Source organism: Ammodytes marinus, assembly GCF_949987685.1.
Source record: "Ammodytes marinus genome assembly, chromosome: 3".
Taxonomy (NCBI): domain Eukaryota; kingdom Metazoa; phylum Chordata; class Actinopteri; order Uranoscopiformes; family Ammodytidae; genus Ammodytes; species Ammodytes marinus.
Window position 1 is genome coordinate 33468809 of NC_137232.1, and position 15056 is coordinate 33483864.

Sequence of the window (15056 nt, forward strand, 5' to 3'; positions counted from 1 at the left end):
TCCCATTTGCAAGGCTCCTTGCAAGGCTCCTCATATGCGGTCGTGAAATGCAGCCTTCGTTTCACGGTTTTGAAGCAGTTTTGAAGGCTGCATCAGATGTATCCTTCGTGGCCCAACATATCCCAAGATTCATTGCGTTTTTTTCAGAGATTGCATAAAATAAAATAAAAAATAACAAAACAGCAACGTGTTGCTCCATCTTCTTAACTTTTATCTTCCTTTCTTTTTTTCTTGTACTTTTTTTTCTTTTCGTCAGGTAGACAACTTATTTTTATTTTTTCCTCCGCTGACAGGGCTGTCTCCGTTGGCAGCAATCAGGGTTGCTAGGCAGCACAGGAGCGGCGAGTCGTCACGCAAGGTAACGGCTTGTTACGTAAACCGGAAATGCTCGTAAACGGAGACCTGCGGAGACCGTCTCGTTTAACAAGGCTCGTTGGCCTTAAAACCGGCCTTAAAATCGGCCTTCATAGGCTATAGCCTTCATAGACCGCGAGACTGCGTCCTACCAAGTGCGTGGTCTCTGAATCAAGACACAGCCAGAGTCTTTGAAAAAAAAAAAAAAAAAAAAGATCCCAACTGGAACAATCTGCCTGCAACAGTTGGCTCCATCTAAGTCTCATTACGTCGTCCTTAAAGGTGGAGTAAGTGATTCTGGAGAATGCTTGTTAAAATCAGTGAATATCTCCTCATGATATGCTACCTGTCTGTACTGTGTGTGTGCGCTAAAAAAAAATCTTGTGCTGATAGCTATCGTGGATCCACTTTGTTCAGATATCCTTTGTTTACATGCCTGTTTACAGATCCTAGATTTTTTTCAGCGCTCACACAATACGGACAGGTAGCAGTTTGTTAGGAGATATACACTGATTTTGACAAGAAGCATTCTCCAGAATCCCTGACTCCACCTTTGAATGGCCACAGATTTATTTTTTTTAGTTTTGGTTACAAACGATGTAAAAAAAACTGAATCACGTGGTTCCACTTCTCACAGAAAGGCCACAGTGGAGAATAAAACAAAATGGCAGCAGCTTATTGTGTGTTATATCTGAACTACAGTTTGGAGAACTCTATTGTCTTGGGACTTTTCTTCTCCATTGAAGCCTGAGCTGATTTCATCACGTCGTCCGTCTGAAGCATAGACATGTTCCACAAAGCCTGGAGGAGCAAGAACAAGGCAATGATGTGTTAAAAAAACATTATTTTTGTACTTGTAAGGAAGAGCATTTGAGAGGAAGTTTTTATTTCATTATGCAAGAAAAAAAGTCTACAGGTTGAGAATAAACCTGAGGATCAATGACTCAAGAAAAACATTAAAACACAAACAATCCATCTTGTCATATGGCAGACAATATTTTTACCTAGTTTAAAACATTTCCGCAGTCTGGAACAGTCGAGTTTATTCTCAACATTTCGACTTTGTACACAAAATTGTATTTCAACGATTTAAAATTTTTTCTTGAAGTGAATAAAGGGGGAAGAAACGTTCTCCTGTGGCACTAACACTATTCCTAAGACTTAAGCAGGTAGATACAATGAAAACATTACTTTTTTTAAAGGTATATATTCTCACCATGTAGTCAAGCCCCTCGGCCACAGAATGGTCTCGGGCGTAGACGAGGTTGATCTTGGTTCCCTGCACGGCGACCGGGCTGCGACCAGCGATCTCTCCGGCCATCTCCAGAGCTCCAGCCATCAGGGACTCCTTATCCGCAAACACTCGGCTGGAGGAAAAGAGGGGAAGGATAAAAATGTGACACTGTTTTTTTTTTTTTTTTTTTAATAAGTGATGATTACTTTTGAAATGAAATTCGTTGCTATTTGTGGTTGAAAATGTATCAAACCAAAACACTGTTTGAATCGACACCAACTGTCGTCACCCAGATTCAGTTAAAACTATTTGCGAACAGGGGAGGGGGGGGGGGGGGTTGTGTATGTATTGTATGTGTTTACTTATTCTGTTTTTTATGCAAAATCATTAAAATAAAGGTTTAAAAAAATATATATATATTTACGAAGAAAATCACAAAAATAAGCGTTAGCATTTACCTGACCAGTCCGCTGCTCTTTGCCTCGTCAGCGTACATCTTCCTGGCCGTCAGCGCCAACTCGTTCACTAGGCTGCAAAGGGGTCACCACATGATTATATTTAATATTGTATTGTATGTAAATCTGTCTGCCTGTTTGGAGGTCAAAGGTTACTGGGACCTTACATATTGTAGCTTCTTAGGAGCTTTACCTTATCTAAAGCATTGCCTACCACCACTGTACTTGTATGCCTCACAACAAAGTGTATAACAGCCAGGTGCTAGTTCTAGTTTTATGTTTAAATGCTTTTTTTTTTTTTTTTTTGTGCATTTTTATGCTTTATCGACAGTTCAGAGAGGTGAAATGGGGCAAAGAGGGGAGTGACATGCAGAGAACGACCGCGGGCGGGAATCGAACCCGGGTCCGCTGCTGGGCCCGGCCCGGGGGGGGACGCCCTACCAACTGAGCTAAGGGCGCCCCGTATAAATGCTTTTAACACAGAAGCATGTGTATTATTACATCCAATATAGTCTGTCTGTATATAATAATATATAATAAACAGACCGTCTGTTGGTTTACCTGCTGCTGCCGATGACTTTAGGAAGTCTCTGAAGAGTTCCAACGTCGGCTGCAAGTCCAATATCAACTTCCTGTTCAAGACAAACCGATACAGACAATGAGTGGATACGGCCTCCGTCATTTACATATCAGACAATATCAGAACATCTCCTAGAAGATTTACCATATCTAATAAAGCAACAATTATTTTCTTTTGAAGTTTTTTGTTTTACTAGTTTTTGTTTGTACATTTGTTACCATGTTGTTATAACTGTGTGAAAAAAAAAGTGTGTTACTTAAAGGCCTACTTCACCGGTGGGAATATGAAGGTGTATTGAACTCTGAGATCCTATTTAGTATAAGTGTGCAAAAAAATATTAAATTGGTTCATCCTAGCCTGAGAAAAGCCAGAAAGAGTGTTTTATGGTCTCACTGTCTAACCCTACATTTTCCTTACTGTGACATCACAGTAAGGGCTAGGATTAACAGGACAGCTGGGCCGAGGGAAGACAGAGGGAAGAAAAACCTCATTCATTATATTATAATAGTGATTTTATAATAATAGAACGCCTGTTCCGTATGGGTGAAGTATTCCTTTAAGTCAAAAAGTGAATATGTCAATAAAAAAATATTGTTATTTTAAGTTAATTAAAAGTAAATAAAGTATTTTCTTTTACTTTCATCCAGTTGATCAAATGAAGCATCAAGTAGAAACATTTAATTATTTTCCAGCTTGTTGTACATTAATCTGTCCCCTGTTTAAACGGACACATACCTTCACTTGGAACCAGGCGTCCTGAGTGCACATGCGAATATCACAGGCCGTGATCAGATCAACACCTGAAACAAAACAACACAATTAGGCTCAGAAAACTAAAACCACTAAGAACATCCAAAGGCAACTCAAAGGTAAAACTCTTAGTTTAAATATGTGAAATAATATTAATATTAGAATGATGTAAATGTCTTATGTTTTTATCATCACTAAGGGATAAAGAATGTGCAGATGTTAGACTGTTGAATAGAATGTAAAAATGTTGTACGAAAACTCAATAAAATACTCATTACAAAAGAAAAATGTATGTCATACCTCCACCAATACAGGCTCCATGGACGGCCACCACAACAGGCTTTGGACACTGAGAGAGGAAAACAATTATCTATTATATCTGGTCCGAAAAAGTAACTGTTTTGAACTTGCATTTTTACTGTTAACTTTTACATTTTTAGCGTCAGCTTTTTTCCTGTTGTTTACATAGACTTTTATACCATTTTTGCATCTTTTCTTATGCTTTTTTATTTGCACTATACTCTGTTGCTGCTGTAACCCTGAAAATGTCCCAACCGTGGAGATAATAAAAGATAATCTCATCCTGTCTGAAATTATTTGGTGATTTTTGAAAGCCACTCTTCAGCTCTGACCTTCTCTATAACAGTGAACGTCTCCTGATACTTGGCGATGGTTTTCCGGAGATGCCAGGAGTTTCGTGCCACGTCATCGCCCTTTAGCTGCAGGACGTCCCCAGCCATGTCCATCAGGTCAATACCTGCACAGAGAAGACATTAAACCTGCATTGTGTAGAATTTGGGGAATTTTTTCATAGCAGACTTGGTAGAAAATTATTATAATATCCATGAGTAGTACGTTTAATTTAGTGCATAATAGCTGAAAAAAAACGTTATATATTTTTTTTTTCCTTAAAAAGGGTCTCCTATATCTCCATACCATGGACCAAGGCATGGGCGCCGCCATGTTGGAAGCGTTATGGTTGGAATGTCATCAGGTGCATTATTTAGAATTTAGAATTGTTCTTGTCCTTGAAGGCCACTGTAGCTTCTGTTATTATTCGAAAGGGGTGGGGTTACCCAGGGAGCGTTGCATTCTAGAATTTTCTTGATGATGTCATATTACACACTGCCCCTTTAATACGACTAAAACATTAGGGGTGTATAACTCTGGTTTAATCTAGATACGATATTAGGTTGATTCATTGGAAAACTATATGATATTTGCCATTTAACAAAGTCTGCTGCGACACCATTTTGATTCGATTAAGTGGCCGGCGATCGATATGAGACATTATTATGCCCATTTAACACACAACCTGTTAAAACAATCCATTCTGTCAGTGGTAATAGTGTCACACACACACACACACACACATACTGGCAGAGAGATTGTCAAAATAAAAGTGTATATTAAAGATAGCAATAAACATAATGTTAGTTCTTTCGTCAACTAATTGATATATATATATATTTTTTTTTTAAAGATATTTTTTTGGCATTTTTTATGCTTTATTGATAGTGTAGAGACAGAGTTGAAATGGGGCAGAGAGGGGAGTGACATGCAGAGAACGACCGCGGGCTGGAATCGAACCCGGGTCCGCTGCTGGCCGAGGCCAATGGGGGGGACGCCCTACCAACTGAGCTAAGGGCGCCCCAACTAATTGATATATTGACCTATATTGATGTATTGTTACGTCCCTAATAAACATGAGCCATAAGAAACACTGTAAAATCATCCTGCTACCCACCAGCTGTGAACATCTTCCCCGCTCCAGACACGACCACCACTCTGCAGTCTGGGTCCTCTGCGATCTCGTTAAAGCAGGTCACCATCTCACTGAGAGAAAAACACACAACAGGGTTTTTTGGGGCGACTGTGGCTCAGGTGGTAGAGCGGGTCGGCCGATGATCAAAGGGTTGGAGGTTCGATCCCCGTCCTGCCACCTGTGTCATAGTTGTTGTGTCCTTGGGCAAGACACTTCACCCACCTTGCCTCGTGTGAATGTCGATAGTTAGCCTGCTATCTATCGGTGTATGAATGTGTGTGTGAATGGTAATTTGGGAAAGGAAAACAGGTCTCCCTTGCAAAAGAGTCTTTGGTCTCAATGGGATATACCTGTATAAATAAAGGTAAAAAAAACATATATATGGAAATAGTAATGGCTGCTGTATGTAAAAAAGAAAAGTGGAGTCAGTGATTCTGGAGAACGCTTGTTGTCAAAATCCCTTTTTGTCAAAATCAGTGAATATCTCCTCACGATCTGCTTACCTGTCCGTACTGTGTGTGCTGCTCTGAAAGAAAAGTGGTGTTAATATATAGCCTAGCCTCTGTAAACAAACGGTATGTAAACAAAAGGGGGCCCACAGTGGCTATGCCTGTTTACAGAGCCAAGACTGTGTATTAACACTGGATCTCTTTATAGCACACACACAGTAGGCTATGGACAGGTAGTGGATCACAAGGAGATATTCACCTATTTTGACAAAAAACATTCTCCAGAATCGCTGACTCCACCTTTAATTCTTATTTATAACTTAGCACAGAGTAACACTGATAAAAAGAAGTTTGTTAATAAAAATATCAAGGTGTGTGTGTGTGGAGTGAGTGAGTGAGTGAGTGAGTGAGTGAGTGAGTGAGTGAGTGAGTGAGTGAGTGAGTGAGTGAGTGAGTGAGTGTGAGTGTGAGTGTGAGTGTGAGTGTGAGTGTGTGAGTGAGTGAGTGAGTGAGTGAGTGAGTGAGTGAGTGTGTGAGTGAGTGAGTGAGTGAGTGAGTGAGTGAGTGAGTGAGTGTGTGAGTGTGAGTGTGTGAGTGAGTGAGTGAGTGAGTGAGTGAGTGAGTGAGTGAGTGAGTGAGTGAGTGAGTGAGTTCCTGCCTCCAGAAAGCTTTGTTCATGGCGTTGCGTTTCTCTGGGCGATGCAGCTCTACGTGTGTGATGAACGGGGTCGGCCGCGTGATGGCGAGGGCCGTGTACGGAGCGACCGGGCCGGAGGACGACATCGCTCTGACCGCAGCGAGAACCGGAAGCCGCATCCCAACGTCTGAGAGAGAGAGAGAGACGGAACGATACAACATCAGTTAATTCTGACAATTATTCAATAAAGTTAATTGAAAAAAAAAATTGAAAAAAACATGAGTTAATTCACAACAAAAGACTGAAAAACACTAGATTTACAATAGATAAACAAAGAAAAAAATCTTCAATCGCTATACCACTCTGATCAAGTATTAGAGTTGCAATACTTTGTTGACATATTTCACATTTATTGTTTTTGTGTGTATACTATTTATCAATTTTTCTATATTAATGATTGCATTTCCCAGTTATTTATCTATTTTTGTGCACACATTTTATATGTAACTTAAGGTTTGTGTCTAGTGCTGCTGGCTGCTTTGTATCTGTGTCTGTTTAGGTGTATGTCAGTCCGGTTACTGTTTATCATCAAAACTACAAAATATTCTTTTTAGAGATTTCGGCTGGGAAGAATCAAATACTATTTTTCAATACCCTGAATCAAAAGTAAAAAAATAAGGGGTTAGTAGTTTTCTTGCTCGACCGATGGTTTTAGTTTAGTTTAGTTTATTTATTTAGCACACATTAACAATTAATGGTGAAAGGAGGGAACGAAGCCCCAATGGGCTTGTACAGAGTTCCACCCCTATCAATAATCACAGTGAAATCATATTCAGGCTAACAAATAAACTCTAGAAATTAAGGAGACAAGGTACATAAATACTCAAAATAATCAAAAATAAATGGAAAAAAAAGGAGGTTATTAGAAGATTTACAAAAAGATAAGATGTTTTTTAAGCTGCTTTTTAAAGAGCTAAGGTTTTTAAATGGTGCTAAGGTTTCTGTGGATTGTGTTCGTGTTTTTCGTTCTTATCCACAATATTGATTAAACCTTTCTGGAAATAATTGGGGCAGGTAATTGCAGATACTTTGGAAATAACATTTGACTTCTCCTTTACCTTTCTGTGCCTTGGAAAACTTCCTGCAGGGCTCAGTAAGAGAGACACATATCTCTTGAAGATTTTCATGGTTTCAAGTTAAAAAAAAAAGCAATTGCCAAATGCTGCCACCATGACACTATTTATAAACATAATCAACTCTATCTGGAGAAAATGACCTTTTAGGCTGCAGCTTCAAAACTTTTAACATTTATTTATTTCTAAACATCAGAATGTACTTGTATGCATTGTATACTGTTCCTGTGCCTATTCTATTTTAATATTTTCTTTTCAATGTCTTTCCAATGGTTATACTGTAATGTCATATTAGCCTTCACTTCTATGTTCATAACAAACGCTGTGCTAGTAATGCATGTAATGTTATCATTGTAAAGCACGTTGATCTGTATTTCTTGTATGAAAGGTGCTATCAAATAAAACTAACATAATTATATTAAGCCCAACAGAAAAGTTCTAGGCTACTATACAACCTTGTGTTGCCTTAACACAGTGTAGCTGCTAGCGACCTTTCACCTACATTACTCTGCAACGCCTTTTTATATATAATTATATTTAGCTCAGTTAAAAAACACATTTCTACACATATTGGCAACAGTTTATCGACCTGTCTTTGACGTTTAATATATCAAAATATATTTATTAAATACATAAACAATGTTTAACACAGAAAACAAAACAAACAAAACATTGTAACTTACATTTGGAGAAAGTTGACCTCACAGACACCGACAGCATCGCCCTTTGAACGAGCACACACTCTTTATGATCGATAAGAAATCCACTTCTTCACCTGCTTCCCCTGTGTCTGCAGCTCAGTGTGATATCAACCTAAACTGATGCCACTGCTAGGTAGTTTCTAGCAGCTGTCTCACTACTAAATGTCTTTAATGTAGCGCCCAAAATGTCCTAAAAGGTGCCAAACGCGGCGATGATGCACTGCTGAATATACCAGGAGTTTAGTTTATAACTATCACCAAATATGATAAGGTGCAATGGCAATTAAACTTTCATTAACCCCTGCTAAACTAAACTAGCTTAGCTTAACGCCCCCTTTACAAAACAGGTCGATACGGTGGCCGACGAGGCTCAAACTGGAGAGCAGCGCGCATCATGAAGTCAAAGTCAAAAAGGTGTGTAATATGCATAGATAGTATAATAAAGGTAATATGTTTCATACAACACGTCACACAGAGAGCAGGAATACCACAGCTAATAGTATTATTTGTTCCAACGTCTTTTTTTGTTTTTGTTTGCCTGAATTTGATCATCTGGGACAGGACCATTAGTAATATTGGACAATTATATCTAAAATGAATAAATAAATAAAAACGTTATGAAAAAAGCTCAACAAGAAAATATATATCGAAATAACAATACGTATATTACCTATAAACTACTCAACCGGCTATTATAACATTTTAATAAATGCGTAATTTATTAATTATTACCAAAACAATAGATAGTATATGACCAAAACAAATAAAACAGCCTATCAGGAATCTAGTCTATCAGGTGAACGACCCCGGGGGACAGACATTTGTGTAACACCTGTTAGCTCGCACGTGCAGTAGGTGGCGTAAAAAGTCACTGCGTAGCAACCTAGCAACTGGACCGACACGGGACCGACAAGGCACCGTCATTTCGATGATTTTCCGAGCCCAAGACGACTTTTTCAGTAAGTTTATTCGACCGATAAACGTACCATATCTTGTAGATATACTATTGCTTTAATTATTTAGATAAATGTTAATGAGAAGCTTAATTATGTCGGTTAGTTTAATGTGCTTCGCTCATAGGTTTCGATTTCAAAGCAGCAGTCAAGCTAACGCCAACTGCTAGCAAACGGGCGAAAAATACAAATTTTGGTTTTGTTTTACAGTAGATTAATTTTACTATTGTTTAAGTAGCCCCTGTGAAAACTTTGGACATTGGTCCAAGTGGCAGTACTTGCTGTAGTTTGGTCTGGCTTTGCGAGACTAAAGTGGCAGTGACACAAATAAGAGCGGGTCAATTCAGCTGAGTGTCCGTTTCATTAGCTGCTAATTTGGGAGTAACTTCATAGCAAACCGCTCAAGTTAATTCGACAAAAATATATTTACAGGAGCTTATACAGCAACATTATATTTACTGACAGTGACAGCACATTCCGGCTAAGTGTTTTTTTAGTATTGTTTTCGAGTACGACTGGCAGTTAATTGCATTTTATTTAACGTGGTTTAGCCTCGTGTGAGTGGTGTAGGCCCCCCGCAGTTTGTCGCTGTTGGTGTTTATTTCGTCGATGAGGCGACTCAGGCGAGACTCTACTTTATCATTACTTTGACTTTAACCTTGCTTTGTTGAATTGAATACAGTACTTGTGCTTAATTTAAAACATAAGGTGCCAGACAGTACGTTACAGTTTGACATGCTGACACAATTTCCATCATGGACCATGGTAATTTATGCTGTGCTAGGTTAATATGGTATTTACGGTAAATTAGAATTTTTCTGACATGAGATAAACGGACAGCCGTTGGATTTCTGCTGGTTGTTGTGAACGGATTATTTAATCGTAAAAACATTATTTTCCTGCATAAACTTAATGGCTTGTTAAACGGCATCGAGATATATATGAAAAAAACTTGTACTATACAAACACGTATAATCGTAACATATATTATTACGTCCCTGTGCCTGAAAATATGATAAATTAGTTGTTTCTACTCGTATTCCTATCTTGACGGCACAACCCGGAACATCAGTGAAAACTTCTTGTTATTTTAAATGTCGCAGCAAAGCAGCACCAGTGGTTCATTATCATCTCGAATCTACATTATTCTTGTTTAGTATCTTGACATAAAAAGTTGTATTTTCACTGAAACCCTGAGTGGGACAGTTGGAGCCAAGATTGACTCGTTTACCTCGGAACCATTATCGGTATCGCTTCTCGGCCTTTTGGCTAAGATCAAGTGTAGTATCTGTTCTTATCAGTTTAATATCTGATACGTCCCCTACCCGGGGACCATATATTAAATTGATTTTTGGAACAGGGAGATGGAATAGGGGCTTGCTCCGTCCACTCCACGCATCGACCCGGTATTGCAGTACCTCCGGGAACGGTGCACCCCCCTCTATATGTCGAATGGAAAATTAAAGTGCTTAAAACAGAAAAGCCTTCTACTTTAAAATGGTGAACTGTATAAAAATATGATGTTATTGTCTCATGTGTTGTGTTAAAGGCTTAATAGTTTAGGTCGTTTGTACAGTGAAAATAACATCACTTTCAGCATGTCTCATTATAAGCTGATGTTTTGCATTTAAATTCTACTTGGGTAAAAGTCAGGAGATATTGTCAGCAGAATGAACACACAGTATTAACAGTAAAACTGAATAATTAAACAAAAAGCACCCTTGAGAGATGTATATAATTATTATATTTGATCTATTTCTAGGGATAGTATGAGGATCCCGCTGGAACTCTCCAACCATCTGGAGCCAGCTCGGCCATCACCAAGCCAAACACTGGATCATGTGAGTTTTGTTTACAGACCCAATTGTAGATGTTTTTCCACTTCCTCTGTAACTTTCTTTGTAGCACATTTTAGATTTGGATTTTATATCCTAGATTTATTCCTTCAAATGAATGGATTTAAAAAATCGTCACTTAAGATTTTAGTGGGATATAAGATTATAAAAAGAGAGCCACCTTTCATTTGACTGTGTTACAAGAAGTTATTAAAAAAGTTTCACATTTTCTTAAGAGTGGATTACACTCGGGCTGGAGTGTTGGTGGAGTTCTCTCTTAGTGGGTTTATTATGTGGCTGTAGATTTATTTTATTTAACTTTTATTTATCCTCGAGAGACCAATTGAGGGGTGACCCTCATTTACAATGACGTTGAGTTCAATACAAATTCAAAGGAAAAAAAACAATACATACAAAATATTCAATGCAAATACACAACAGGTGAAGAGAAAAAAAACAATTGAAACATTTACACAGTGGTGAAGAGTGGCAGCAATTAAAATTAAATGGGTGAAAGTACAATATAGCCTAATTAAAACAGTTACAGGTAGAGTTTGGCAGATTTAAGATAGTTTGTTTAAATTGATGACTTTAATACCTAACCTAATACAGTAACATCTCAGCCCGGAAATTCCTGGTGGTAAAGTTTGGATTCATAGATGCTTATTCACCTTATTTTGGAACGTAACCATGGAAGACGCCATTGTTGTTGATCCTGTCATCGAACTTCCGGTTAGCTTGATCTTAGTATAGCATACCTGCGGAGCCCCGTTGTTTGTTCCGTCCACTTTATATATAAATAAACCAACTGAATAGCATCCCTACCCGGAGAAGTGACTTGGCTATGAAGCTACGTTGAAGAAACCACTCCGGGTGCTATCCAGGTATGTCAAACTATCAACAGCCTCCTCTGTTTACTGGTTTGATTAAAAAGTTTGTGAACAATTTGTAGCCTACTAACAACAAAAACTATGGCGGAACGAAAATTATGTATCATGTAACGTGTGTTACCTAATTAATTCTGCATTCAATTCTATGTAAACATACATATTTTACTTATTTAACAGTTAAACCAGATAATAATATAGGCTACCTACTAATGTAGATTGGGCCGAATAGGCCTATGATGACCACAATCAGGCTGAGTAGCCTACAGATCAGATATTTGCAATCATTGTGGATTATGGAAATAGTAAATGCACATGTTATCTAAGAGTTGTTTACAGTGGGGAAATTATTATTTTGTTTGTAGGCTGCATTAATGAAATACAATTTTCTATTTTACTAGGTGACAATGCAACACCCAGCACCGAGCTGTGGATGTGGATGTGGATGTGCCAAACTCACTGAGATGCTGTGACCCAGTGGGAGGAGGACTGGACCCTTTGTGACCATAGTTACAGTTCATGTCTCCCCCAAGAAATGTACAGTTAAATGTCAATTGGTTTACTTATTACAAGACATATGCAAAATGTACAGTAACATTTTAAATTTGTACTTATTACAAAAGACATGCAAAATGTACAGTAAAGTGCCACAAAGTTTATTAAAAACACATACTTATTTCAACAGCATTCAACAAATAAATATTTTGTTTTAATTCCTCAAATGTATTACATTAATTAAGCAATTTTGGAAGCAGCTTTTGTGAAAACAAACAATTGTTAACATACTACCGGAAACTTTTTCTTCTTTGAAATACATTTTAACTACATTAACAGAATGTTTAACATTAGGGCGAGATGGGAGAAATGAACAGCTGGTTTAGATCTAGTTTTTACAAAGCTGCTTGTATTTCATATAGTGACAACCTGCCTGCCTGAATTTCATTTGCAATACGAGGCAGCATATATTTAAAATAGAAAGCCTTTAGACTTGGCACAATTTCTGTACAGAAATTTGCATCATTAGCTACACCCAGCAATATTGCTGCTGGGATGGGGTTACACCAACTGGAAATTGAAAATATGTCTTGTTGGTAAACTCTCCTCCCGTCATGTTAAGACGCCACTGCTCTGCTTCTTTCAGTTTAATTGTTTTTCTAAGTATTGATAACACTCTCCTTATACTTTGTGAAAACCAGCTGAGGCCAGACACTCTGTTCCTCACGTAAGGCAACCGATTACAGTACCCGCTGAACTGTAATTGGTGTCCTTACGTGAGGGACAGAGCGTCTGGCCAATTGCAATTTAAAAAAAAATCTAAAATCCACACAGCAACTTCTTTACACATTTTAATGTACAACATTTTGCACAATCACCTGAAAGAAGAGTGACTGTCGTAACAACAAACACGGACCAGTGGGTTTTCCCAGGAAATGTGTTCCTGCCCTTATTGGCAGTGAGTAAAGGGAGAACTGCCTCATGGGAGGATCTCGCTGTCTCTCAATCCACAGCTGAGTTCAAAGCTTTTCTTAGACTGAGAGTAAGTTTTACTTTGTTAGCCTCAGAAATGTAGTGGTCTCAAAAGTAAAATTTATATCTTAGAAAAATAGTGAAGTGAAAGTCATAAGTTTCCAAAAAAGCAGATACTCAAGTATAGTACAGACATTCAAAAAGTTGGAACTCAATAATTTAACTTATTTACTGTCCACCACATCATGTAATAGTCATGCGGCCCATGTGATTGTGATTTTAATGCCCCCCATGTTCACATCTGAGATCTTATTACTGAAGTGGTCTTCCTGAGACATCAGAGGATTTCTCCAAGGCTGGACACTTGGAACAGTACTCAGTGTTCATCACTCCATCAGGGCTTCCCGACAGCCATGGCTCCTCTGCTGACCACTGTGCAAAAAGAAGAAAGAAAAAATATATTTTTGTCAAGCAGCAATCGAGTGGTTGAATCAATATACATGTAGGCCTACAGCAGTTCTAAATATTTCTGATTAATGATGGCAGACATCTGAATATTATAATAAACAACTTACTTTGAATCAAAGTGTTATTATTAGACTTGTACTTTCTGTGACATAGAAATAGACTGAATATCACAGATTATCCTGAATAAGTCTCAGAACTGATATTAAAATGTGTTGATTATGTAAGATTTAGCCAATCTTATTTCATTCCAAATAATTTTGTGGAAAAGAGTTGCATTAAACTGTGTAAATGTAAAACACGACTCCATGCACAGAGATGGCAGTACATCTCATTTAATAGTTGCTTGCACAGTGTTCCACTTAAACGGAGCGAGCAACTACTAAACATGGTGTATTGCCAATGCCATAATGTCTTTGTGTATGGAGTCATTTCAAATGGGATATATTTTGTTTTTATGTAGAGAAGATGTACACACTTACCTCAAATCCATTTATGTACTTTCTTCCTCTGCCAGATTCTGCCGATTCTCATTCTCGTTGTGCTGTGATACACGAAAAAGCATGTTAGCAAGTTAAATTTGATTAGGTTTAAATAGAAATGGTATTGATTGTATAAGTAATCGCAAAGTTTTAGTGTTGTCAGAGGCTATTTTAACTAAAGTAGCTGCAAACATTTATTATGCTACTTCACATGAGTCGATATTTTTCATGTTATTTCTATTTTCTGGTTAGACAAAACATAGAAAACTGATCATTTGAACTTAATTTAATCACATAATTGTATATTGGGAAAGATTATCAGATGATATAATTTGAGATTACACTTTAGAATAGAGAAATATGCCCTTGTATGATTGCCAATCATTGTAGGTTTAAAACAAAAAAACATCATATTGTCTTACCTTCCTCAATTGAAGCTGCTTTACTTGGAGTAGCCTAGTACAGCCCGCTTTACCCCTCTGAAGGTACTGACTCAGTGCTCTTGACATTTTTCACCATGGCTCCATCTTCTCCAAGGGACAGCTAAATATGACCATAGTAATCTAGCCACTTTCTCATGTCATCCTCGTTGCGGGCGTCTGACTGCCGCATCGTAATAAGAGGATGCGACCACGGTGTGTGTAGATGTTAGCGATGTAAGCTAGTTTATCGAAAACAAACTACTAAATTACAAATGGCTTAGTACTTAACTTAATAAACGTACTACTTTTACGTTTAGAACCTTTCTGTAAACAAATATTTCTTCCCTACGATTCAATTGTGCTTCATTGTTTGCCGCTGTTTACATTCTTTCGCGGCTCTGCAGCGCTGAATCGGAAGTGGAAAACGGGGCGTTCCAAAATAAGGTGAATAGTGCACTTAAAGGTACAGTGTGTAATATGACATCAT

At 38.0% G+C, this 15056-nt stretch overlaps 1 protein-coding gene and 1 long non-coding RNA gene across 2 annotated transcripts; both read right to left on the reverse strand.

Moving 5' to 3' along the window:
* Positions 1-63: 63 nt before the first annotated feature.
* ech1 (enoyl CoA hydratase 1, peroxisomal) lies at positions 64-8387 on the reverse strand. The gene is made up of 10 exons (XM_080053893.1): positions 8041-8387; positions 6246-6411; positions 5121-5209; positions 4006-4130; positions 3674-3722; positions 3359-3423; positions 2605-2675; positions 2047-2118; positions 1571-1721; positions 64-1155 (listed from the first exon to the last, which is right to left on the reverse strand). Exons 1-10 carry the CDS (start codon positions 8075-8077, stop codon positions 1051-1053), a joined length of 930 nt encoding a protein of 309 aa, XP_079910019.1. The 5' UTR covers positions 8078-8387; the 3' UTR covers positions 64-1050.
* A 3769-nt stretch (positions 8388-12156) lies between these two features.
* LOC307271339 lies at positions 12157-14831 on the reverse strand. Its single transcript, XR_013845599.1, has 3 exons — positions 14570-14831; positions 14148-14209; positions 12157-13632 (listed from the first exon to the last, which is right to left on the reverse strand). It is a non-coding gene; the product is annotated as an uncharacterized lncRNA (long non-coding RNA).
* Between the last annotated feature and the right edge of the window lie 225 nt (positions 14832-15056).